Source organism: Cryptococcus neoformans, chromosome 1 (assembly GCF_000149245.1).
Source record: "Cryptococcus neoformans var. grubii H99 chromosome 1, complete sequence".
In the NCBI taxonomy this organism is placed as follows: domain Eukaryota; kingdom Fungi; phylum Basidiomycota; class Tremellomycetes; order Tremellales; family Cryptococcaceae; genus Cryptococcus; species Cryptococcus neoformans.
The window spans coordinates 1590473-1612677 of record NC_026745.1 but is presented as its reverse complement, the minus strand read 5'-3'; the positions used below and the strand labels follow the sequence as shown (position 1 = coordinate 1612677).

Genomic DNA, 22205 nt, shown 5'->3' with positions numbered 1-22205 from the left:
AAAAATTATTTATTTATTCCGTTGGTGAGTTCTCGGCCCGATAACCGAGTTGGGTTCGTTCGCATCGGGACTCCGTCTTACTGATTTTACTGATTAATATTCGGTCCACCGTCCCTCCACTCGTTTGCCCTCGGTATAAGACGGTGGACAAGCAGCTTGGCCGGTCAGAAGATGTCCTCGCTGTAGCAATTCGTTAGCGGGATAAACTTAAAGTCCTCCTTCTTCATCGACCATTACTCAGCTTATATTAGTTCACAGTAATTGTGAAGAATAGCCAAAGATACTCAAAACAAGATGCCCCGATTCCTCGTGTACGCCCCTGATCACCCTGACTACTTGGAAAAGCGACTCGCTGTCAGGACAGAGCACCTTGAAAGGGCTAAACTTGACGATAATGCTGGTATTGTCCGTGAGTCATTAACCCCTGAAGAACCGTTTTAGAGTTAGTGGTGCTTAACATTTGACAGTTTACAGCGGTCCTATCCTTCCTCGCCCGGGCACGAAGGCCCGAGAAGCTTCTCTCCCCGAAGGCACCCCAAACATCGCAGGAAGCTTCATGGTATATAAGATGGACACTCTTGAGCAGGTTTGGACTAGGCTCAAGGAGGATGTATACTGGCGAGCAGACATTTGGGACAAGGAGAGAATTATTGTTGAAGAGTTGCTTAATTGAAAGTGAGGCCATCTGATGGTCTTGATCAGTAACAACCAGCTGATGCCAAACTGTACGGCTTTCATCACAATGTTCATTTGATGCATTTAGAAACATGGCGTATATAAATTACTCTATGTTATTATTTATTTTGTTTGGGTTATTCGTAGGGCATACTTCTCTCTTCCGAACAAGACTTTACCAAGGTGCAGCCTTGCCTGCTTGCTCCATAGCTTGATCGAACATGGCTAAAGCGTCGGGTCCTTCAGCCTTGTCGGGAAGGCCTGCACTTCCTAATGCACCATCAAACAATCTCTCGTTGAATATCACATGTCCAGAAGGAGTCTGCCGTCCTTCGCCAGCCCGCTGTCGCATGCTAGGCAGCTCCTTGTTTTCCTGCTCCTCGTGAGTAACATAGGCGCCGGCGATAATGTTCCCCGGCCCTCCCTCGGGAAGCGATCCGTAATCTTCACGAGAAGTCTCCATAAGAGATGAAAAGCGATATTCCGTTTGCGCTGGAACCCTTCCCTCCAAATCATAATGAGTGGTGCAGTACTCCCCTTCAATAGGGTACCCCCCTTGCGGTTGTGCAGCCTCCGGAACTATGTTTGTCTGATCCCAATACCCTATGCTTGGGGCATGCCATTCGTACCCGTTTCCGACACCTATCATACCATTAATGGGAGGAAGTCGGTATATATCGCTTTCGTGACCTGATACGGTAGAAGTACTGGCCAAGGGGACAGGGGCCCCATACATCTCCCCAGCATATCCTGCAACTTGTAGAGGCCTGTTATCGAGGCCATATCCTAGCTGAATGTAAGAATCCAAAGCATACTGCATCCCAGGATGAGTATGGCCCTGCCCAATCGTCGCTCCCATGGCGTCATTACTAGAATGATATCGGTAATCATTCTCAGCTGCAGTAGTCGCAGCAGCGGAAGAAGCTAGGCGGGCATTGGCGGCATTGTAGAGAGACATGCTGAGGAGGTTGGATCCCAGTAGATTCTGTCTCATCTGTTTGGCTCTAGCTTGGGCTCGTTGGGCTCTAATTGCACCCTTAGAAAGCTGTCCTGTTTCACGGCGGCGTCTATTAGGCAAAGTAAAAAGATTATTAGTTCTTACTCTTGTAGTTTATGTGTATAACTAAACTACCTTCTGCTTCCTCTGGAGCTTTCGCCATCACTCTCGCTTGCCTCACTTAGTGTAACCAGCTGCTCTTTAATTTCCTTCTCCAGCTCGTTCCCAGCTTTGCCCTTGATAAGAGCTTCGGCCACCGCGTCCACCTTCTCGTCTTCAGCTGGATCTTTGCGCACTCGACGACGGATAATGTCTGTTCGGCGAAAGACCGGCTGATAACGGTACCCCGGATATTTGCGCTGGTGTTCCTCTTTCTCAATGCGAGCTTGTTCCTGAAACTTTTGACGCACCTCCTGAGGTGCCTCCTTCCACATCTTGGCTGCCTATATGACCGCACATATGAGGATGCAAACCCAAATAAACTTCGAATCACTTACAACAACTGAGATGTTTTGGTGTTTGACTTCGACACTAGGAGGGATCAAGTTGGAATCGGTGATGTGTTTTCTAAACAAAATGAAGGCGTTTCTGGCCCTTTTAATGTGGCCTTCTGGTTGCTAATGATACTGTCAGGCTGGTTGCATTTAATAAGTACTGTCGACATACCTTCCTTGCATGACTTTTCTTCTTCGGAGGAGGTGGCACCGCGTCATCTTTTCCGCCTCCAGCTTCTACTCCACTCTCTGAATTTGTTGAGCTTATTTCAACACCTCCGACAATGCCATCATGATCGCTAGCGTCAGTGCTGTATATCGAATCGATTTTCCTATTATCGGAATTATTTGGCCATTCATTGCCTTCAGGCGGTCCACCGGTAAAGGAAGAACATGGAGACTCAGTGTCAGAGGATGGCGGTTGAGTGGAAGGAAGGGAAGGGAGTGTAGTATTTAGAGGCCAGGGGTGAGCTGCAGGGGCGTTGGCTTGAGGGATAGCATTTGTGAAGTCTGGTAACCACGAAAAATCATTTGCGGTTTCTGCGCTTCCTTGAACAGCACCTTGGATTTGACACTGAAGGGGATCATCTAATTCGGCGTTGAATGTGTCAGTGAAATGCTTCAGTGAGGGGTCAATTGTGTCCTCAGCCGATAATGTCTTCGCATAATTATGTAAGTGGATTTGGTCAGTCTTCTCTGGGGACGTTGAAGTGAATTTCACTTGGGCTTGGGGCTGAATCATAATAACTTGTTGAGGAGGAGATACGGAGGGTGTGTGACGGCTTGCTTCTTCAGGAAACTGTTCGATAATGGGAATCTGAAAAGAAGAGGAAAGAGGGCTCAAAGGAGACGAATTCCGGCATCGATCATCTTCCAGATCGTTACTACTAACAGCTTGACTGTTGAAATTCTGCGTACTCACTATCATTCCCGTCATTCAAGCTGCTCTCAATGCCAACTGAGCTCGTGATACAATGTTCGGCAGTCATAATTGTTGAGATTTTTGTGTCTAGGGCTATATGTTATGATATAGTGGCAAAGAGAGGAATCGATGGTCTAGTGAAAAGGATTGGAGCTTGTTGGGCACGGCGCTTGCTTTCTCTTACTGTTCGGCCTATTGGGGTACAAGATCGTAATGTTAGTAAATATTGTGGGACTGGTAATCCGTTCAAGTACAGTCAATTACAGCAGTAAGTGATCTTTTCTTTCAGGACAGAAAATGTTTCGAAAATGAAAGGTTGCTTTCTCTGTTTATACCATCTCAATTGCTCGTCATCCCATATCAAAACCCGACTCAACATACCTTCCTTTGCCCATTCACCCCTTTTTCTCTCCACGCGCTGTGAAAGCCTATACACAAAGGATAGATTGTCTCCATGTGAGCAAATTCTCGAAAACCCAATGTCGAACAAGGGGCTGGGAAGGAAGGAGGGTGTGTCGAGGGACGAAGACCAGGCTAGGGAGGGGGAAGGGTTTGGAATAAAGGATCTTTTGGGGCTTTCTCTAGAGGATGTTCGAAGAAACTATGGAGGTTCCTTTGTTCCACCAAGATAGGACCAAAGTTGAACAGGATAGGAGGGTCTAGGCCACACAATTTGACTAGGCAAAATTATTGCCGGAACATCAGGTTGTCACGAAGCGATGCCAAAGGTTCGACAGGTAGGCGGGCCATGATGTGACAAAGGATTTGACGTCTTTGCTAATGGGCGCCTGTTAACAGCCGTGGAATGAATCACGAACGTCGACGAAGGAGTGAAAGTCATTGGATACTTATCCAGGGTGACAATAGTACGCCGCACTATGCTTTTTCTCAGCGGTCTGCGGTGGAAATGGTGGCAACGAATACTCATCAACGGCGGTATTCCCATGAGGGGACAAATTTTTGATAAAATCGGTTCTGGAAGTTCCAGTCCCAGTAATGCAAACCACTCAATGGCCATTAGTGTCCCGAGTAAAGCTGAAGAGCAAGAGCAAACGGGCCATACTTTCCTGGGTCACATTTACAGACTCCTAAACTTCTATGGCATTATAGTGGAATTACGAACGGCCCTTGTCAGTGAATTGACTCTGCGGTAAACAAAAGGGTTAAGTGACATTGGAAGTGCTAATCCTTTTTTGCATGCCATGCAATGATTGTCTTCGTTTCACTCATCCGTTTCTCCAACTTGTGATCCGTATAAGCCATATTCTTATTCCTGCTTTCCAACAGGAGATTCGCCCTTCGCTTCAGAGTCCATGGCGACTTCAGGAACATTTGCCTTCTGTAAACAGCATCAACATCGGTTTACGGTTTAGATCCGAGAATCTTTTCGAATGGGTTACTTACAGCAGCTTGAACGATGCTATCCTTGATGTCCTGAGCACTGGGGGTTCCCTCCTCCGAGTCCTGCTGCTTCTGCTCAGGCTTTTCTTCTTTCTTTTCCTCCGTCTTTTCCTCTCCATTGTTGGCATCGTCGGCAGATTTCTGCACCTGGGCGGTTTCATTGGCATTGGCACCGCCAGACTTGGCCTCAGCCTTCTGATCCTCGCCGGCCTTATCGCCCTTGCCCAACTTCTTTGAAGGGATTTCACTGGCAGGCTTATCGGCCTTGGGGTTCACGTCCTTGGGGTCGTCAGAGGCCTAGTTGGCGGAAATTCAGCATCCACGTTCTAAACGGTAACAGAAGTACAACTTACTACTGCACTCTCGATGGTGTGGCTGGATTGAACATTCTCTTCGCCGAGGGTAGCCTTAGGTGCGCGTTCGTTGATCTCAGACTTCTCCTGGGAATGAGGCACAGCGTGTTTCGCCGCGTCTTTTCCAGAAGGGAAAAGAATAAAAGCACCCTGTTACCCATTGTCATGTTAGCCTATGTTCCGAGACTCTAGGACGGATTCCCTCACAAGAGTACCGAAGCCAACAGCAGAGCCAATGATCCAAGGGGTATCGCTACCAGCCTTGGGTCCTGCAGAGGATGATGCGGCCCGCCGAGCGATGTGGTGGGTGACGGTGCGCGGGGCGGAGAAACGGGCGGTAAAACGAACAGCAGTCCTGAACGGCATGGCTGATGTGTTGTTTATGGGAATAACCGGTGGATTATGATTCGATAAGAATGGGGATGCTGGAAGGTGGTGGAATGGAATCAACCGCTGGCTGGGAACGAAGAGAAGAGTCGACCTGGGCGAGTGGTGGGCGAGAAGGGCATTTAAGTGGCAGCGTCATCCTCAATCGTCGTCAATTATTATTGGGCGGCACCGTCCGGCTAAATGACGTAATCCTCTTCCCCCAATCACCATAAAAGCATATTATCAGCAGCTTCCGATTCTTCCTGCCTTCGTCTTCGGCCGCCTATCGGATCAGACAGAAAGAGGGCAGCAGAAATTGACTCTTGGATGAAGAGACGATCTGACGATATTGGGAGAATGATATGGATGTTAGGAGCATCGAGCAACAGCGCGAAAGGCCTTAATTAACTCGTACATGCCGGTCTTCTGATTATGGAGTTTGTGGCGCCATAGCTAATACCCAAGTCAACGAACATTGGGGCAATGATGGCTGCTGCTATTAAATTGGTCGGCGGTAATATATATTTCCTGGTGGGAACAACTATAATCATAAATAATTGAGTTTGGTGCTCGGAGTTTGTAGTTTCAAGTTCCAGGCCCTTTTTGCATTCTGGGTGGGCTACTAATACTGGTGGGTGGTGGTGGGTGGAGCCTCCGTCGCAGGCGGAGATGTCCGCCCGACTGTCATCACTCGTACTACCCTTATTATGTTGTTCATTCTCGCGCAAGTGCATTCCGTTTAACAAGTTCACAACTGGCCAAGTACCATCAAGCAGCATCTTGCACTACAGTCAATGGGCGTTCACAGGTAGACCCAAACATGGACAGTAACGCGGAGGCAGGTCCCTCCACATCGCGTCCACATCGATCATCCCGGCCCTCGACACCGACACCTTCAACGCCTACGTCTGTTAGAGCGAAGCGACGTTCATGGTTCGGCTTGGCTTCCCCTGTCATCCCACTGTCTAAAGAAAAGGCGAAAGATAAGCACCGTGGAAGCTCTAACGGCACTGAGGAATTAGAGCTCGGCCCAGTATCGAACGGACGAGACAACGAGACCGTGAAAGAAAGGAGACGAGAGGATGCGCAGGAGGAAGAACTGAGAGAGAGGACAGGGCACGAAGGCGACGATTTGCTCACGATTGATGGGGATTTGGAAAAGACTGCTAAAAAGAAAAAGCGAAAGTCTGGCGGTGCCGACGAGCCCCTGGTACTGAGAATGGAAGATTTAGGTCATAAAACGCCTGCGCGAACCATGTCCGAGAAGACGTTAACGGTAGACGATGTGATGAAAACAGTAAGTCATCTAACACTAAACCATTCTGAATCCTTGACCATCTGCTGACATATCTCTTATAGCCACATGCGTTAACTACATGGACTTCCTCTCGCACGGCGAGCGACCGCGATCCTTTCACTGCTCCTGATCCACCTTCAAATCCAGGGCTCGACAACTCACCTTTCAACAAATCTGAGGAGCTTCTCCTCAACCCGGCACCAAGGTCCTCATCTCTAAATTCGGTACCATCTCCAACTACCTCTTTCCATAGAGATAAAACTCAACCCCCTCTACCGATCGGCATGGACAGACCATTGCCACCATTACCGCCCCCAACACCTGATAGTAAGGGATTGAAAGAGCCTAAAGCTCCGTCCGAAATCCTTATCACCCCTAGCAGTCCACGGGAACCCAAGGCTTCCAGAAGAGCACATGAAGGGCGGCGTAGCAGGTCTATTTCGGGATCGTCCAGAAGCCATTCACGAGGCAGAGCTTCAAGCGCAGAGCCCTCAAAACCCCTTGGTTTGGGATTACCTTCAGTCATTTCGGGAAGGTCTCATTCTGTATCCCGCTCACGGCCGTCTTCCAGATCACCTTCTGTATCTGTTCAAAGTCCATCTCCTCCGCCCGTTCCTTTAAAGCCTCAATCAGTATCGTCGCCATTTCCATCTCGCCCCGGGACTCCCAATCATAAAATTACCTTCGCAGAACCCGAAGCCCCAAAAGCACAAGCTTCGCAAAAGGAGGATGAATCTGACAAAAAGACAAGAATCAAAAGAGCGAGAAGTTTATCGGGATTGTTTGGCAAATCACCGCCAATGGTATTATCGGCCAAAATGGGAGATTCCGCCCAAGATGATAACCAGAAGAATGGAGAAGAGGAGGCGAACGGTGATCAAGGAGGCGGCGGAAAAATTGGGGTATTAGAGTGGTTAGGAATGAAGAAGACCGTGAGACGAAAAGCTTCAGAGATGAGACTCAAGGAGCCGGCAAATGAGCTGGATGACGTTCAAAACGTTGCTGGTGACACATCCAGATCCCCTGAAGGTCCGACCCCTAATGAGGGCAATATAGACCAGGTCAATGAGGGTGATCAATACAGCGGACAACCCGACCTTGCATTCCCTCCCACTACTAACGCACCACATGGTACCCCCAAGAGATTGAATAGCTTATTCGCTCGCCGATCATCTGCGAAAAACGAGGAAGAAACAGAGCCGCTGTCAATTATGGTTGTCCCCAGGGCTGTTCATAGCTCTGATCGTCAGACACGCCCGCTGACGAACGTCTCCCAGTCTTCCCTACAGTTTCCTGCCGTCGATCCTTTCTCACCTGATGAAAACAGCACATGGATGTCCAGTCCCGGCATTGAAGTTGAAGAGATGGTCTTCAATCCTGGTAGTAGTACTCATTGGGGACCTGGAATACGCCCTTGGATGGAAGCAAGGGAACACCACGTCTCCTCGAGGTCGTCGGTATCTTCCGCTCTGGATACTTTACCAGAGCAAGGTCCGCCAATGCAAAAGTCCGGATCTTCGAAAGCGCCTGCGAAAGTACAGGGAGGGCGAGTCAGGTCATTTTCTGATGGGCCTTTACCACAACGACCATCCGATCACTCTCCAGCTCCCTCTCAACCTGCCTCAGATAGTCCGAACGTTTCTCCCTCCCCCTCAACAGGCCTCAAAACACCTGTACGACCCAGAATGGACAGCAGGACAGGCTCCAGCAACTCTGCGATTATAGGGAGAATGAAAAGTGTGTTCTCCAAGTCCGCAAACCGGAGCAGGAGTAACAGTCTTTTACGCCAGGATGCCAGCGATGTTGACGAGTTTGGGGAAATGGCAAGCCAACCTATGCGACCCTCAAAGTCGGCCTATTCTATGGGACCTTCTGATACCGCGCGAGGTCGCGCCGTAATGGAAGACGTCGTCCATTTGGAATCACAGCAGGAAAAAAACCACACAGGTGGAAGAGCGTCGTTTTCGTCAATAACACCTCCTCTTTCATCCAATGCGTCTTCTACGCAATACTCCGTCCTCGGAGATCCTCTTCATACCCACAAAATAGCATCGCGTCGAGGCAGAGCTCGGGCGTCAACTGTATCTCTTGCTCCAACTTCGTACCATTTTACGCCGCCTTCGCCAAGCACTTTTCCTACCTCCGCAACGCCACCTCGCCGCCAAAGCACAATACGCCGTCTTTCTAATGGACTATTTGGATCAGCATCCTCATCACCCCAGCGTTCTTCTCTATTTCCTCTTCCGCCTAGATCGAACGGATCTACTTCGTCAATACCTACAGGTGCGCAGACATCTGGTCAAGGCTGGGAGGATGGGTCCATTGGAGTGTTGAGTCCCGGTGCTAGCCCTAGGCCCAGCTTAGGTAGTCTAGCCGTCAAGACCAATGCCATGAAACAAGCTGTTGTACCGGAAGGAGAAGAATCGTCCAAGGAATGGTTGGAGAGAGCACTCAGTACTGTTGGGAGGTGCGAGATAGCCAATATACTGGCATCTAGGTGAGCTACTTTATTCTTTTGTCAAATACTCATCAAAGCTGAATTAGTTTATAGCGGCGATGTTCTTCACGTGGAAGCATTACAGATGTTCATGTCAACGTTCGACTTCACTCATAACGCTTTGGACGTCGCTTTGAGGAAACTGCTTATGCAAATCTCTCTTCCGAAAGAGACGCAGCAGATTGATCGTGTAATTGAAGCGTTCGCGAAACAGTATGAGAGGTGTGAGCCCGGTCTCTTCGGCGAAAAAGGTAAGTAAGGCTATGTTATTTCATATGACAATTAACACGTCTTCCAGACAACACATATGTCCTTGCATTCTCGATGATGATGCTTCACACCGATGCCTTCAACAAGCATAACAAGAACAAGATGTCCAAGACAGACTATGTGCGTAATTCACGCATGGAAGGCGTTCCATCTTTCGTGCTAGAGGCCTTCTATGACAATATCACGTTTACTCCATTTGTCTTCATTGAGGACGACTCTGATCTGAAGCGCACATCTGGGCATACAACCCCGTTGAATTTTGGGCCGTCTACTCCGACGTTCTCTGCCTTCTTGAACGGCTCTAATCCCCCCAACAAATCCTCCAACAAAATTGACGTGTACGATCTTATTGTGCGAGATATGCTTGATCAATTGAGAGTTGATGTGGGGAGGGAAATACCGGCTGAAAATCCATTTTCTTGTCTTGGAACTAGACCAATCCTTGATTTCGAAGGGTTGAGCAAGGCTTTCGCTTCTGCACATAGTCTTTCAATCCCTGTACCCCAGCAGAAGACGGCAAGGAGGAACACACTCGTGACATCAGGCAAGAAGCAAGCGGCCAAAAAAGAGAAGGAGCTGGACATGGCTCTGCGAGTAACAAAAGTCGGGCTAATATCTCGAAAAGGTTAGTGGCGATTGGTTATTTTCAGAGGAGGGAGGGGAAAGGATAAAACTGATTTTGCTTTCTCAGATGAAACTTTTAGCGAATCGGGCAAGAAAAATCGCAAATGGAAATCTTGGAGCGTTATCCTCACTCAGTCACAGCTACTTTTTTTCAAAGACCCTATGTGGGCTTTGGCATTGCTTGAGCAAGCTAGAACGACATCGGAAAATGACAAGGATGGTCAACTGCTCCTGCCACGAATGGCTTCTTTCAAACCAGATGAGGTATTCCCTGTCAAGGACTGTATTGCAGTTTTCGACAAGAGTTTCACTGCTGTGAGTGCATCAGAGTTTAATCCAAACAATGCTGACACGTTTCAGTACCCAAATACCTTTCGTTTCGTTATCTCTCAGCACCAACAATATCTCATGCAAGCTCCGGACGAATTTGAGATGAATGAGTGGATCTCCCTCATCAATTACGCCTCAGCTTTTAAAAGTGCGGGTATCAAAATGCGGCGTGGAACAATGCGCAAGGACCAAGCGGTATTGGCGGGCGCTGCTGCTGCTGCGTCTCATAGAAGGGACATGCGTGAGGATCGTCACGACTCTTTGGACGGAGCATCTACCCCAGGACGAATTGCTATATTTGGGGGTGTGGACCAAATGGATCAAGAAAAAGCATTGGCTCACCCAAAAGGTGATGGTGTCAGAGGCGTAGATATTGACGGTGCCAACGACAGTTTGCAGGAGGGTGAGCAACTGGAAGAGGTGTTCGGCGTTGTCAAAGCGGAGTTGGCGGCTGGTAGAGGAGGCACAAAGCCTGTAGGCACGGCCAGGCAACCAGATAGATCTTACAGCCATGCTTCCCGCTTAGCCATCATCCAAGTAATTCCCTTCGCAAACAATCATATGCGAAAACGCTGACAATCATCTTTAGAACCATCTTCGAATTCTTCGTGAGAAGGTGGTACCGATTGAATCCTCCATTCAATCCTCCCTCTTGCTTGCTCGCAATATCAACATTCTAACTCCCTTTCAAAAGTCTACTCGTGACCGTCTTGCTTCCGCTATTCCCTCTTTGTCTCGCCGCACCAGGACTGAACGCATCTTCCTCTCTAAGATGCAATTCTGGATTAATGTCCTCGAGTATGAAGCGGATCGTGCTGAGAGAGAGTGGAAAGAAGTGCGACACCTGGCATTACAGGCAGCAGCAAGAAGTATGCGTGAAGATGGAGTTAGCGGCGTTGTTGAGGACGTCACAAGGGATGAGGAGGGCGGAGATCGCGGTATACCAGTCCTGTCTCTCCCCAACGATGGGGATGAAGATGTGGAAAACGAGGCAATGCATTTGAGCATGAGCCCAGGAGAACTGCCAATCATGTTTCGAAGACCGAGTAATGGACTCGATGATGCTAAGTATCCCACTTCTCGTAATACGAGCTCCAGTCGCGCTGCCAGCCTCCTTGAGGAAAGGGAAGGAGATAGACGTCAAACTGTTTCATCTGACTATTGGCTCAGCCCCTATGAGGCTGAACGACGGTCGAGTGATGTTGAGAGTGCCCATTCAAGAGCCGGTACTCCAGATATGGGTTTCAACGTATATGACAGTTCAAGGAGGGAGCGGAAAGATAGCGAAGCAGGGCGATCGAGCGGTCGAAACACGCCAGTGATGTTTGTCATGGAAAGCCCGATGGAAATTGGATACGAAGAGGTAAGCCAAGAAAGGTTTTTCGAGCATAGACCTGTCGATCCCCCGAATGGAAAAGAGACTGGAAAGAAGGATGAATCGAGAAGCAGTCGTGAGGAAGGGAAAAAAGAAGAGGCGGAGGATTGGCAAGACACGAAAGCTGCGAAAAGGGTGTCGTTAGTGCGGCGGGGCGAGATGAGCGATTGGGAGAGCATGCGCAAAGTCGGCGCCGGAAACAAAGGTTAGGTGAACAAATCGACAGATTTTTTGTATCATAGTCACGAAAGGAGATGTCTTACGATAATCACACACCTATATCTGTCTACGAAGAGGTATATCAGGCATATCATCACGCGTGGGTGCAAAGGATCGTAGTGACATTATGCTATAGGTTGTCAGGCTTTTTTACATAAATATGTTGTCAGAATGCCATGATATATTTTATTTTCTCGGCGACCGATATTGTTGGACCTGCAGGAACTACGCCGAACGGAGATTGTATGGACTCCTTAAGTTCTTTCTTCAACCGCGTCGAGCGTCAGGACCCCCCGTTCTTCCGTCTCGTCATTATTACTGCTATGTACATTAATACATATTCCCTTGGCCCAGCTTTTTCTACTAGTATCATCCACCATAGTGTACAGTAGACATTTTCAGCATACCGACAGAAACCTCTCTGTGGTCTACAGATTACAGAACCATATAACGCCCTGATACCATGCCCAAATCCGATTTGGAACTGCTGGCTGAGTGGAGGACACTCGGTGCGAGACATTCTGAAGCGACCATACATCTCGCCAAGCGGGTATTATTAAGCGGTAATGCTGAAGATCAAGGTAGGACTAACTCATTTTTATGCTGCTGTTCCAGGCTGATAGCATCTTTCAGAGTGGGCCGTCAGGGAACAACTCGCCATCGCTGCTCTTGATTTGGGTCAGACATTGTTAGCTTCAGTGAGCATAACCGGTTGTCCCGGAAAATCCGCTAGAGCCTGATGAATCATTTGTAGGAGCAAATAGAGGCATTGTATGAGAAGTTTCCTGGCTCACCCCGAGTGCGGATTCTGGATGGGTTGAGATTCGAGGCCGATGGAGACGTCTCACGGGCTCGTGCGGTATATGAGGCCCTTTTGAAGGAGGACGAGACAAACATTGTGAGTACCCCATAGTACAAGCAAATCGCATATCTGATGTCATCCGTTTGTTCACATAGACTGCCCATCAACGTATTATATCTCTTGCTCTCCCATCCCTTTCCGCTATTCCGCTACTCCTCTCTTACCTTGACGTTTTCTATTCCGATCCTGCCGCTTGGTCATTACTGGCGGACTTGTACTCCGAACAAGGTCTTTATTCTCAATCACTCGGTGCGTTGGGACATTTGTCCATCATAAATAGCTGGGATGACGGTGTAGTCAGACGTTGCGGTGAAGTGGCGTATACTTTGGGGTGAGTTTTATATATTTTGTACATACGTGCCGCGTCTTAACTAGAATATCACAGGGATTATCATTTGGCTTTGAAACATTTTCTAAGAGCATCCGAGATGCAAGGCGGCAAGGAAACTATCGTGAACACGCGTCGTACAAGAACATGGTGGGGAATCAAGTTGGTACGTCCCTGTCAGCCAGTTGTATCCGATGAACTCATTCGACTTAATGCAAGGCTATTCAACGGTTATTGGACTCTCCAAACCTAGAGACTTCTGTTCCTGTGGATCTTCAAACGTCTGAAAAACAATTGCGACTGTTGGATGAGTTGGCCACAGAACGGCTATTAGACGCAGGAGGCCAAGGAGTTGACGTGCGTCGGAAAGTCCTCGGCGAGGAAGCTTTGAGACGGTAATAGAGGATCTTTCAGTCATTGGTGTGATATGTATCACACCATGTAATTCAGATATATAGGTCATGAAGGTTGCATAATCGACCAATGTATATGGAGCTTGATACTATGCGCATTCTGCCGAGAACAGTATTTTATGGTCAAGCAAAGTTGAAGACATCAAAAATTGTCGGGCCATCTTTGTTGGGAGCCACGGCTGCCATATTCATATCATTGTGCAACGCCTGCCACTTGCCAAATAGAACTGGAAAACGAGACTGGTCGGTCGCTGCACGCATCATCGGGTCGAAGTCAGGGATCGAGAGCGACTTGCTGTTCTGGTTCAAGGTCGTGACGTACAAATGTGATGTTTGAAGGTCAAGAAATTATAACTTGAGAATGCACATTTTAAATAACAAAATGAACTAAGGCGTGATGAGTAACGAAATACCAGTGACTAAATGAATGTATTGAATGGTGAGTGATAGCCGACGGCAGAGAAGATTGGCGTTGGGCGCGCTGCGTACGTATGTATGTCCATATCCGTCATCTATCCTGCCATGCCCATTTCTACCCTGCAATTGAAGACATATTACCCTGTCCCCACACCTACCACCATGTCCGGTATTCAGTTCGACGTATCCCGCCTATGTGCAGCTACAATCTCCATACAAGGTCGGCATTTTGTCGACTCTCACGGGAGAGTCTTACACCTGCGAGGTGCCAACGTTTCCGCTGCGAGCAAAGTGTGAGCCCACTTGTCTCATTGTTTCTTATGAAAGAGCAGCTCTTTGCTGTTCCTCCTAAAATTGCTAACCGTCTATGTTATGGGTAGACCTGCGACCCCTGCGCCCAAAATTCACGATCATGCGCAGGCCAGTTATGTCGGAAGGCCGTTCCGACTGGAAGAGGCTGATGAACACTGGGCAAGGCTCAAATCATGGGGTTTGACATTTGGTACGTTACTAATTTGGAGTTGTTATACCATCACTGAACTACGTTCGTCTTTTAAGTCAGGATAACCGTTACTTGGGAAGCGCTCGAACACAAGGAGAGGTGAGATCCTAATTTCAGCCGTTTGAGCCATGTCTAAATAAAATGTAGAGGTGTCTATGACGAAGATTATCTTGCGTACTTGAGAGCGTTGCTTCAAAGCATGGAACCTTATGGGCTCGTCGCATACATCGTAGGTGCCATACGTTGTACCCTATTAAGACAAACGCTCACCGTGTCTTGTATCTGTTTAGGCTCTTCATCAAGATGTATGGTCAAGATACTGCGGAGGAGTAAGTTTTTGGCGTTACAGTACTAATTTTCTCGTATTTCTGACATGATTTCAGTCTGGCGCACCCGGATGGACGCTCGAAGCGGCGGGTTTTGACCTTTCAAACGAGGGCGAGAACTTGTCCTTGTCTGGCGCCGCCTTCCTTGACGGCATCAAGAGTGGAAGACTCGCAGGTGAAAGGGGGCTATGGCCAACTGGTGGGTACATCGTCCAATAACTTGCCAAGCCATCGTTAATATGGTATCTGTAGGCTACCAAAAACTGGCTGCGGCTACTATGAAGTAAGTTATTTGTTGTATAACACCCAAAGGCCCATATTGAAAAGTTACAGCACTTTATTCTGGGGTGGGGAGACGTTTGCGCCTTTGCTCAAAGTACCTGGCCAAATCGATGGAAAATGGGTGTCTCGCAACATCCAGGTATACTTACAAGAAGCCTTCCTTGCTGCTACCGCGAAGCTTGTGAAGGCCGTGGGTGATCTCGAGACAGTCATGGGTTTTGAAGTAAGGCAGAATTGTTTCATTTGCGCATATTTGACTGACCATCGAGCGTAGCTTATGAACGAACCCCATCCTGGGTTCATTGGTATCCAATCTATTCACGAATGGGTTGGTGTGACAGTCGGAAGTTACCAATTGTAGCTGACAGCACCGAACAGGATTATACTACTGACCTTCATTTGGGCCAATTCCCTTCTCCGCTTCAATCATTCTCTATGGGTGCCGGCCACCCCACTCCCAATGTACCTGTTTATACTCGCTCTTTTCCTTTCCCAACCCGTGTAACTTCTCACGTGACGGCCAACCCTGAAGGAGCCTGCGCCTGGGCCAGTAAGGAATGCCCCTGGGAGAAGCATGGCGTTTGGCGGTGGAGTGAAGCAAAGCAAGAGGCTGCTGCTCTGCAGCAAGACTATTTTGTAAAGAACCGCGATGGGGGCAAGGTTGATTTTTACGAAGACTTTTATTTCCCATTTGTGCGAAAGTGGGAACAGGTGATCGGAGAGAATATTTCTTCAACCAAGGGGTTGAAAGCTAGAATGGTGGAAGCAATCCCCAATGAGCTTTGCCCAGAGTGGAAGGAGGAGTCGCGGCCTAAGAATATGGTCTATGCGCCCCACTGGTATGATCTAAACACACTGTTCAAGAAGAAGTTTGGGTTCATGTCAGTTAATGTTCAAGGCCTTGCTCGGGTGCGCACAATCTTAGTTTACTACGGAGATTACAGCTGACGCCTTCTGTTAGGGTATGTTTATTCTTCGAGCGCTGTATTTCGGTACTGCCGCCGCCAAAGCCAATTATGCTCTTCAGATAAAGACCATCGTCCTTGCTGCTCGACTTAAACTTGGGCCCGTACCTGTGATCTTTGGTGAATGCGGTGTTCCCATGGACATTAAGTAAATGATTTCTCCATCGTTTGCGAAATTTCGAATGTCGGCTGATTAATGCCATAGCAATGAGGAAGCCTTTAGAACTGGAGACTGGAAATGGCAAGAACGGTCTATGGATGCTCTTATTTCTGCGATGGAAGGCGCATTAATGGGGTTCAAGTAAGTAGTTCTGTGTACCTCAATGTAAGGGAAGCTAACGATGAACAGTTTGTGGACCTACAATCCTGCCAATCGCGACGACATTGGTGATGACGTGAGTCTCTTTTTCTACCTGAACTTTAAATTGAAGTGCTGATACTATTCAGTGGAATGCGGAGAATTTTTCCTGGTATTCAGAAAGTAATCGCACCAAGCTCCTTAAGAATGCTGAAAAGAGCTCTGACGGTCTCGACGTTGGAGCTCGTCTGTTGAATGTTATTGTTGTCAGTCTCTTTTATAGTTCTCGTCAAACCGAAAAGCTAACTTATAGGCAGCGCCCTTACCCGATCGCCACCGCTGGTAACCCAACCTCTCTTGCTTACGACGCAAACGCTTGTGCTTTTACATATCGTTTCCGATCTCCTTTGAGGGTGTCGGCCGCGGCTCCCACTCCGGAAGAATACACCGAGATCTTCCTTCCTCGTCGCGTGTTCCGAAAAGAGTCCACAGAGTGGACAGTGACAGCTGGGGGTAAAGTCCATGTCGACTGGGAGAGAGAACGGGTATTTGTGTGGTTTGAGGACTCAAGTTTGACAGCAGCAAGCATCAAGGACGACACGAGGCCGCGCCGAATTGACATTTGGGTAATAGGCCGAAAGGTAGAGGAAAATTGGTCCATTGCACAAATCTTGGTGGCAGTAGTGATCTTGCTGTTGGGTGTGCTGGTGGCATATTACGCACAGCTCTACGAATGGGAGAAAGATAAAATGATTTTCCAACACCTGAGGGAGGCCAATGGAATGTAGATTTTCATACAATGTGATATATGTATCATTATGTTGCACATATAATGCACTCATCCAAAAAGCCAATCTATTATGAGATGAGCAAACCATATCTAATCATTTATGCTTTATCTCCCTGAATGATATGCAAGCAGCTCTCAATGACACCCATAGCCTTGTCGCACTCCTCCTTACTCACAACCAGGGCAGGAACAAGCCTAACGGCATCCTTGCCGGCCGTCAGAAGCAAAACACCCCTCTCCCTAGCAAGCTTAACAAGCTCTCCTGGTTTGCTCTCGTCCTTAAACGCGATACCCCTGATCAAACCCCTTCCTCGAATCTCCTTGATCAGGCTAGGGAATATCTGGGGTAATTTTTCAGCTTTGTCTCCAAGATAAGCACTTGTGCTTTGAAGATTATCCAGGAATGTGGGAGCAGAAAGACGTTCGAGCACATGGACACCGATGGCACAGGCAATAGGCTGACCACCAAAGGTGGTACCGTGCATACCGGGGGAGATGTTGTTGGCGATACTGGAGCGGACCATGATAGCTCCAATGGGGAAACCGTTGGCCAAGGGCTTTGCCATAGTGACAATGTCTGGCTGGGCCGCAGCAGGGAAGCTGGAGTGGGCCCACATTTCACCGGACCTAAAGAGGCCGCACTATGTCGCAAGTGTTAGAGTCAAAAATGATTTTCGAAAGCTACTGATTACACACCTGAATCTCATCATAGATCAAAACAGCCCCGACTTCCTTGCACCTTTTTCCAAGCATTTCAAACCATTCCTTCTTCCCCTCACCAACACCACCTTCACCTTGGATAGGTTCCACGATAACACCGCATGTCTTTTCATTGATGAGGTCCTTGAGCCTCTCTTCAGACATATCATTGTACTCCCCAACCTTGATACCGGGAATCAGAGGGGCAAAAGGAGCTTGGTACTTGGGATTAGGGGTGCATGAGAGAGCACCAAGTGAACGGCCGTGAAAGGCATTGGAGAAGCAGATTATGTCAGTCTTGTCTTCAGCAATGGTCTTGCCATAGGCTCGGGCAAACTTTAGAGCACCTTCGTTCGCTTCTGTACCAGAGTTGGAGAAGAAAACTCGGCCACCCTTGTCTTCTCCTTCGGCCTTGCCGAGACCCAGGCCGCCATGAATTCGAGTGTTTTCTATCAGGGACTTGGCGAGTTCTCCAGCATGTTCGTTCCAGTAAACATTGCTGGCATGTCCAATTTTCCCTGCTTGCTCAACCATCACATTGTTGACACCCCGATCGGAGTGGCCCAAAGCAGTGACAGCGATACCGGCTGTGAAGTCGAGGTAGTCTTTACCGCTGGTGGAGGTGAGAGTGCATGAAGAGCCGTGCGAGAAGAGAATGGGGGGCCGCACGTAGGTGTTGAGGAGGTACTTAGAGTGTTCTTGGATAAGGGATTGAGTGGGGGCAGGAGCGGTGTCGGGATGTGTGACTTGGAGGTAGGCCAAGTTCGGCTGAGGATGGTTAGGAAGGGCTTGCGTGGGATGGGAGTCGTACCTTGAGCTCTGTGGCGTATCCCCTGGAGAGAGGGGCTAAGCAGTTTTTGCGAGAGATGCGGAACAGGCGGGCGGACATGATGGGGGGAAGGGAAAAGACGAGGATTCAGGCGTAATTCAAAAAGGAAAAGAGATATATAAGAGTATCATTTCAATATTCGACTCCCGTCCTTCGACTAACAGTCCCTATCAGCGGGATCAAAATTTCAATTGAGTCGAGATGATAACAATTGAAGCGAAGCCCATAATAATAACTAGTAACCATCGTGCAGCAGAATACGAACCATGTAGCTATCAGAAAGTCATTGGGCATGCATGCATACACCATCATCTACATCGCCCTGTCAAGATAGTCAAGCGGTCTCGTTTGACATGTCAACCTCTCCCTCTTCTCTTCATCCAAAATCAGTGACCCAAGCGCATCTCCCACTGCATCGTCCTGCATCTGGTCAACCAAGTCTTTTTTCTCGCTAGAACTCACTTCGCCGGCTTTCCAACTGTAGCCCGCCCAGCTATCCTCATCCTCCTTGATGGCCATGGCCCACATCTTATTTCTAAAGTCCTTGATGGATCCGGTGCCATCGTTGTCCTCTTCGTCCAGAACACGGCGTGGTTTGGCAACAGGGGCAGGTGCAGCCTTTTTCTTTTTAGGCGCCTCCTCCTCATCGGAATCTCCGGCGCCGTTGACAGCACCATTTGCTAATCGACGGGAGCGTGATTTTTGGTCGACGTCGTCGAGGTATCCGAGAGAGGTTCGGAATTGCAGTACACGAGAGATTGGATGGAGATGTAAAGCTCCTGTTACAGCGTCAGTACATATCAGCCCATAGAGACGCATGCACTTGCCATCTCGAACTACACCAGAGTAGTACCCTGTGGCATTGGGCACCAATTCACTCCTCAATCTCATTTTGTCACCCCATTTTTCTTCCTTCTTCTTTGGGACCTTTTCCCTGCCCTTCTTATCCTTTTCCTTTCCTCCGAAACCGTACCCACCAACAGGGCCGTCATCCCCATTGACGTCTACAACAAAACCAAGCTCTGAAGCGCGGTCTTCTCGCCAATAAGCGGCGCCGGCGTCGACAGGAATTTCCACTTCCACTCTCCCAGCCTTTTCCTTGACACGGGCCGATATAGTCTTTCCCCGGTCTCTAGCCCATGTGGGGACACTGATGTCCCGATGTTGCAATGGATATTGATGCAAATCCAAACCTTGCTCACCCAAGCCTGGCGATAGATAGATGGGCAAAGTGGCTATCGGTTCATCGTCTTCATCGTCCTCGTCATCAGAGGCATCAACTACAGGGAAGCTTCTTGTTTTCAGATCTGGCAAGGGCGGGGAAGGCTGACGAGGGATGTATGTTGTGGAAGGACCGGGAAGGTCATGAATGGTGGGATGTGCGTCGCTTGCGGATAAGTGTGGACCATCTGATTCGCGGGCTTCTGGGTAAGAGGTAATGGTGTCTACGACTGTCTCTATGTTGTCGTGGGGTGAGTCCATGGTGGGCGGTGGGAGAATGGTGTCGCTGACTGCTACTATGTATGGCTGCTGTATATACGTACGCTGCAGAAATATTTACCACACACCAAAACAAACTCCCCCTAGGCGTGCGGCCTCCACCTGGGGGCTTGCGTAAATAATGGGCCCGCGCCTAGAGGGGTGGTAGGCTTGAGGACACGTGGTTTCCACGAGAGATATATTAATTCAGGGGGTGTGGCGGCAAAATCTTTTGGAGTGGTGGCTGTCAGAATTTTAACTCGATCTCTCTTTTCTTCCTTCTTCCTTCCTCCTTCTCTTCTCCTTTTCAATGCATCCAGTCCCAAAAGCTGCAAGCCAGCATACTAGTGCTCTGTCTCTGGACCCTCACGCATAACACCACGAGAGAGAACAAGACACTGCACAGCATTCCTCTCCACCCCTAAAATTTTTTCCACAATGTCCATCCCCACCCCTCCTGCTTTCCAGGGTGCCGTCCCTCCCAGCGACATCCCTGCCACCCAGCAGGCTTCCAGCTTGGCTCCTGCTGCTCACAGCGCTGTGGCGCCCGAGGTCGACACTCCCACCATGGAGCGCACTCCTTCCTCTGCTCCTGTACCTAGGCCTGCGGGCAGCCTTTACCCCCCTGCTACTCTCAAGGGTATTGACTACCAAGGCATGCCTGAGGAGCCCAAGTGGGACGACTCGATGGGCGAGCCTGATGCCGTCCTTGAGCTTGCTGATGGCCTCGCTCTCGCTGGTCACTCTTTCGGTGCCAAAAAGTCTGTTGCGGGAGAATGCGTCTTCCAGACTGGTACGTTTATCATTCCAGCCAAAATAACCATGCAAAATTTATTGACCCCATCCAGGTATGGTCGGTTATCCCGAGTCTCTCACCGATCCTTCTTACTCCTCTCAAATCCTTATCCTCACCTACCCCCTGGTCGGTAACTACGGTGTTCCTGAGAGACCCGACGTGGAGACCTCTCATGTCCCCACTTCCGAGGATGCTCACAATGTTCCTCCCACTTCTAGCCTTCTTGATTCTTTGCCTCTTGAGTTTGAGTCTTCACACATCCATGTTGCTGCCCTTGTGGTTGCCAACTACCACCCTAGCTTCTCGCACCACTTGGCTACTTCTTCTTTGGGCAAGTGGCTCCAAGAGCAAGGCATCCCCGCCATTTGGGGTGTCGACACTAGGATGCTTACCAAGCGTCTCCGAGAAGGTGGTGTCCTCCTCGGTCGAGTTCTCAACAAGAGAGCAGGTATCCTCGACGGCGAGCGAGGCAGGGATGGCCAGTCTGGCGTCCTTGGCGGCGTTCAGCGTCTCATTAACGGTCTTTCCACTTCGACCTCTATGGCTCAATCCCAGTCCATTGACACGTTCAACGCCAGCTGGCGAGAGGACTTTGAGACCATCCCTTATTACGATCCCAACCAGGAGAATCTTGTAGCCAAGGTATCTACCAAAACTCCTGTTGTCTACACAGCTAGCACTGGCTCCGACAAGAAAATGCACCCTCAGACAGGTAGGCAAATGAGGGTTATGGCCATTGATGTCGGTATGAAATGGAACCAGATCAGGTGTTTCAGGGAGCGTGGTATCGAAGTCAAGGTTGTCCCCTGGGTGAGCTATCTTTTCCTATATGGCTCTTCGTTCTACGTTCCGTTCCGCTAACCTATCAATAGAACTACGATATTAACAATGAGTCTGAGCCTTACGATGGTCTCTTCGTCTCTAACGGTCCTGGTGACCCTTCCATGGTCAAGGAGACTGTCAGCAATCTTTCTCGAGCCCTCGAGACTTCTAAGGTCCCTATCTTCGGTATCTGTCTTGGTCACCAGCTTCTCGCCCTTGCTTCCGGTGCCAAGACCCGCAAGATGAAGTACGGTAACCGTGGTATGAACATTCCTTGTACCTGCGCTACATCTGGTCGATGCTACATCACCTCTCAGAATCACGGTTACGAAGTCGACGTAACCACCCTCAAGAACGGCTGGGAACCTTTGTTCACCAATGCCAACGACGGCTCTAACGAGGGTATCTGGTGCGGTAAGAGCGGCAAACCCTTCTTCTCCGTTCAGTTCCACCCCGAGTCTGCTCCTGGTCCTCGAGACACTGAGTTCCTTTTCGATGTCTTCATCCAAAGCATTGTCAACAGTGCTCGAGAAGGAAGATTGATCTCCATTGATGTTCCCGGTGGTGAGCTTGC

At 49.0% G+C, this 22205-nt stretch overlaps 9 protein-coding genes and 1 non-coding gene; 5 read left to right on the top strand and 5 right to left on the bottom strand.

The window, feature by feature from the left end:
* The first annotated feature begins 38 nt into the window (after positions 1–38).
* On the top strand, positions 39–1303 carry CNAG_00628 (hypothetical protein). XM_012191458.1 has 2 exons: positions 39–409; positions 468–1303. Exons 1-2 carry the CDS (start codon positions 295–297, stop codon positions 671–673), a joined length of 321 nt encoding a protein of 106 aa, XP_012046848.1. The 5' UTR covers positions 39–294; the 3' UTR covers positions 674–1303.
* Positions 738–3493, bottom strand: CNAG_00627 (specific transcriptional repressor). Its single transcript, XM_012190980.1, has 7 exons — positions 3470–3493; positions 3343–3413; positions 3089–3280; positions 2339–3036; positions 2170–2289; positions 1808–2115; positions 738–1742 (listed from the first exon to the last, which is right to left on the bottom strand). The coding sequence occupies exons 3-7, from the start codon at positions 3153–3155 to the stop codon at positions 851–853; spliced, it is 2085 nt and encodes a 694-aa protein (XP_012046370.1). The 5' UTR covers positions 3156–3280; positions 3343–3413; positions 3470–3493; the 3' UTR covers positions 738–850.
* Positions 3494–4093: 600 nt separating this feature from the next.
* CNAG_00626 (hypothetical protein) lies at positions 4094–5300 on the bottom strand. XM_012191457.1 has 6 exons: positions 5050–5300; positions 4843–4992; positions 4493–4786; positions 4261–4427; positions 4152–4184; position 4094 (listed from the first exon to the last, which is right to left on the bottom strand). Exons 1-4 carry the CDS (start codon positions 5206–5208, stop codon positions 4356–4358), a joined length of 675 nt encoding a protein of 224 aa, XP_012046847.1. The 5' UTR covers positions 5209–5300; the 3' UTR covers position 4094; positions 4152–4184; positions 4261–4355.
* Positions 5301–5924: 624 nt separating this feature from the next.
* Positions 5925–12043, top strand: CNAG_00625 (ARF guanyl-nucleotide exchange factor). XM_012190979.1 has 7 exons: positions 5925–6508; positions 6571–9005; positions 9060–9256; positions 9304–9900; positions 9967–10214; positions 10260–10766; positions 10819–12043. Exons 1-7 carry the CDS (start codon positions 6032–6034, stop codon positions 11812–11814), a joined length of 5457 nt encoding a protein of 1818 aa, XP_012046369.1. The 5' UTR covers positions 5925–6031; the 3' UTR covers positions 11815–12043.
* An 80-nt stretch (positions 12044–12123) lies between these two features.
* CNAG_00624 (hypothetical protein) lies at positions 12124–13524 on the top strand. XM_012191456.1 has 6 exons: positions 12124–12404; positions 12457–12521; positions 12578–12721; positions 12781–13016; positions 13071–13179; positions 13233–13524. Exons 1-6 carry the CDS (start codon positions 12287–12289, stop codon positions 13410–13412), a joined length of 852 nt encoding a protein of 283 aa, XP_012046846.1. The 5' UTR covers positions 12124–12286; the 3' UTR covers positions 13413–13524.
* Positions 13468–13819, bottom strand: CNAG_12084. XR_001045371.1 has 1 exon: positions 13468–13819. It is a non-coding gene; the product is annotated as a hypothetical RNA (non-coding RNA).
* A 105-nt stretch (positions 13820–13924) lies between these two features.
* On the top strand, positions 13925–17048 carry CNAG_00623 (cytoplasmic protein). XM_012190978.1 has 15 exons: positions 13925–14136; positions 14224–14345; positions 14402–14444; positions 14493–14574; positions 14636–14674; positions 14729–14870; positions 14924–14954; positions 15005–15176; positions 15228–15281; positions 15332–15862; positions 15915–16066; positions 16124–16219; positions 16268–16313; positions 16366–16482; positions 16534–17048. Exons 1-15 carry the CDS (start codon positions 13949–13951, stop codon positions 17002–17004), a joined length of 2286 nt encoding a protein of 761 aa, XP_012046368.1. The 5' UTR covers positions 13925–13948; the 3' UTR covers positions 17005–17048.
* CNAG_00622 (acetylornithine aminotransferase) lies at positions 16990–18648 on the bottom strand. XM_012191455.1 has 3 exons: positions 18517–18648; positions 17703–18473; positions 16990–17647 (listed from the first exon to the last, which is right to left on the bottom strand). Exons 1-3 carry the CDS (start codon positions 18592–18594, stop codon positions 17105–17107), a joined length of 1392 nt encoding a protein of 463 aa, XP_012046845.1. The 5' UTR covers positions 18595–18648; the 3' UTR covers positions 16990–17104.
* Positions 18649–18807: 159 nt separating this feature from the next.
* On the bottom strand, positions 18808–20085 carry CNAG_07374 (DNA-directed RNA polymerase III subunit RPC5). XM_012190977.1 has 3 exons: positions 19362–20085; positions 18997–19313; positions 18808–18954 (listed from the first exon to the last, which is right to left on the bottom strand). Exons 1-3 carry the CDS (start codon positions 20014–20016, stop codon positions 18847–18849), a joined length of 1080 nt encoding a protein of 359 aa, XP_012046367.1. The 5' UTR covers positions 20017–20085; the 3' UTR covers positions 18808–18846.
* Positions 20086–20266: 181 nt separating this feature from the next.
* The window catches only part of CNAG_07373 (carbamoyl-phosphate synthase, large subunit), a 7732-nt gene continuing 5793 nt past the window's right edge, over positions 20267–22205 (top strand). Inside the window, exons 1-3 of the mRNA XM_012191671.1 lie at positions 20267–20806; positions 20862–21619; positions 21682–22205. The exon at positions 21682–22205 is cut by the window's right edge and continues 706 nt beyond it. Coding sequence (XP_012047061.1) covers positions 20452–20806; positions 20862–21619; positions 21682–22205 — 1637 coding nt within the window. The 5' untranslated portion in view covers positions 20267–20451. The remainder of the gene's footprint in view (positions 20807–20861; positions 21620–21681) is intronic.

What these genes read in the sequence shown, in the direction of transcription:
- CNAG_00628 (XM_012191458.1), top strand. Translation starts at nt 295, where the DNA reads ATGCCCCGATTCCTCGTGTACGCCCCTGATCACCCTGACTACTTGGAA. An exon ending in CGATAATGCTGGTATTGTCC is followed by an intron (nt 410 to 467) that starts GTGAGTCATTAA and finishes AACATTTGACAG; the next exon opens with TTTACAGCGGTCCTATCCTT.
- CNAG_00627 (XM_012190980.1), bottom strand. Translation starts at nt 3,155, where the DNA reads ATGACTGCCGAACATTGTATCACGAGCTCAGTTGGCATTGAGAGCAGC. An exon ending in AGAAAAGTCATGCAAGGAAG is followed by an intron (nt 2,290 to 2,338) that starts GTATGTCGACAG and finishes CAGTATCATTAG; the next exon opens with CAACCAGAAGGCCACATTAA. An exon ending in AGCTCCAGAGGAAGCAGAAG is followed by an intron (nt 1,743 to 1,807) that starts GTAGTTTAGTTA and finishes TTTGCCTAATAG; the next exon opens with ACGCCGCCGTGAAACAGGAC.
- CNAG_00626 (XM_012191457.1), bottom strand. Translation starts at nt 5,208, where the DNA reads ATGCCGTTCAGGACTGCTGTTCGTTTTACCGCCCGTTTCTCCGCCCCG. An exon ending in CTGTTGGCTTCGGTACTCTT is followed by an intron (nt 4,993 to 5,049) that starts GTGAGGGAATCC and finishes AATGGGTAACAG; the next exon opens with GGTGCTTTTATTCTTTTCCC. An exon ending in ATAGCATCGTTCAAGCTGCT is followed by an intron (nt 4,428 to 4,492) that starts GTAAGTAACCCA and finishes TGCTGTTTACAG; the next exon opens with AAGGCAAATGTTCCTGAAGT.
- CNAG_00625 (XM_012190979.1), top strand. Translation starts at nt 6,032, where the DNA reads ATGGACAGTAACGCGGAGGCAGGTCCCTCCACATCGCGTCCACATCGA. An exon ending in GCCAATATACTGGCATCTAG is followed by an intron (nt 9,006 to 9,059) that starts GTGAGCTACTTT and finishes ATTAGTTTATAG; the next exon opens with CGGCGATGTTCTTCACGTGG. An exon ending in CCCGCTTAGCCATCATCCAA is followed by an intron (nt 10,767 to 10,818) that starts GTAATTCCCTTC and finishes AATCATCTTTAG; the next exon opens with AACCATCTTCGAATTCTTCG.
- CNAG_00624 (XM_012191456.1), top strand. Translation starts at nt 12,287, where the DNA reads ATGCCCAAATCCGATTTGGAACTGCTGGCTGAGTGGAGGACACTCGGT. An exon ending in GAAGTGGCGTATACTTTGGG is followed by an intron (nt 13,017 to 13,070) that starts GTGAGTTTTATA and finishes AGAATATCACAG; the next exon opens with GGATTATCATTTGGCTTTGA. An exon ending in CATGGTGGGGAATCAAGTTG is followed by an intron (nt 13,180 to 13,232) that starts GTACGTCCCTGT and finishes ACTTAATGCAAG; the next exon opens with GCTATTCAACGGTTATTGGA.
- CNAG_00623 (XM_012190978.1), top strand. Translation starts at nt 13,949, where the DNA reads ATGCCCATTTCTACCCTGCAATTGAAGACATATTACCCTGTCCCCACA. An exon ending in AGACAGTCATGGGTTTTGAA is followed by an intron (nt 15,177 to 15,227) that starts GTAAGGCAGAAT and finishes CATCGAGCGTAG; the next exon opens with CTTATGAACGAACCCCATCC. An exon ending in GTCTGTTGAATGTTATTGTT is followed by an intron (nt 16,483 to 16,533) that starts GTCAGTCTCTTT and finishes ACTTATAGGCAG; the next exon opens with CGCCCTTACCCGATCGCCAC.
- CNAG_00622 (XM_012191455.1), bottom strand. Translation starts at nt 18,594, where the DNA reads ATGTCCGCCCGCCTGTTCCGCATCTCTCGCAAAAACTGCTTAGCCCCT. An exon ending in GATACGCCACAGAGCTCAAG is followed by an intron (nt 18,474 to 18,516) that starts GTACGACTCCCA and finishes AACCATCCTCAG; the next exon opens with CCGAACTTGGCCTACCTCCA. An exon ending in TGATCTATGATGAGATTCAG is followed by an intron (nt 17,648 to 17,702) that starts GTGTGTAATCAG and finishes CTTGCGACATAG; the next exon opens with TGCGGCCTCTTTAGGTCCGG.
- CNAG_07374 (XM_012190977.1), bottom strand. Translation starts at nt 20,016, where the DNA reads ATGGACTCACCCCACGACAACATAGAGACAGTCGTAGACACCATTACC. An exon ending in CTCTGGTGTAGTTCGAGATG is followed by an intron (nt 19,314 to 19,361) that starts GCAAGTGCATGC and finishes ACGCTGTAACAG; the next exon opens with GAGCTTTACATCTCCATCCA. An exon ending in ACAGTTGGAAAGCCGGCGAA is followed by an intron (nt 18,955 to 18,996) that starts GTGAGTTCTAGC and finishes GACCAGATGCAG; the next exon opens with GACGATGCAGTGGGAGATGC.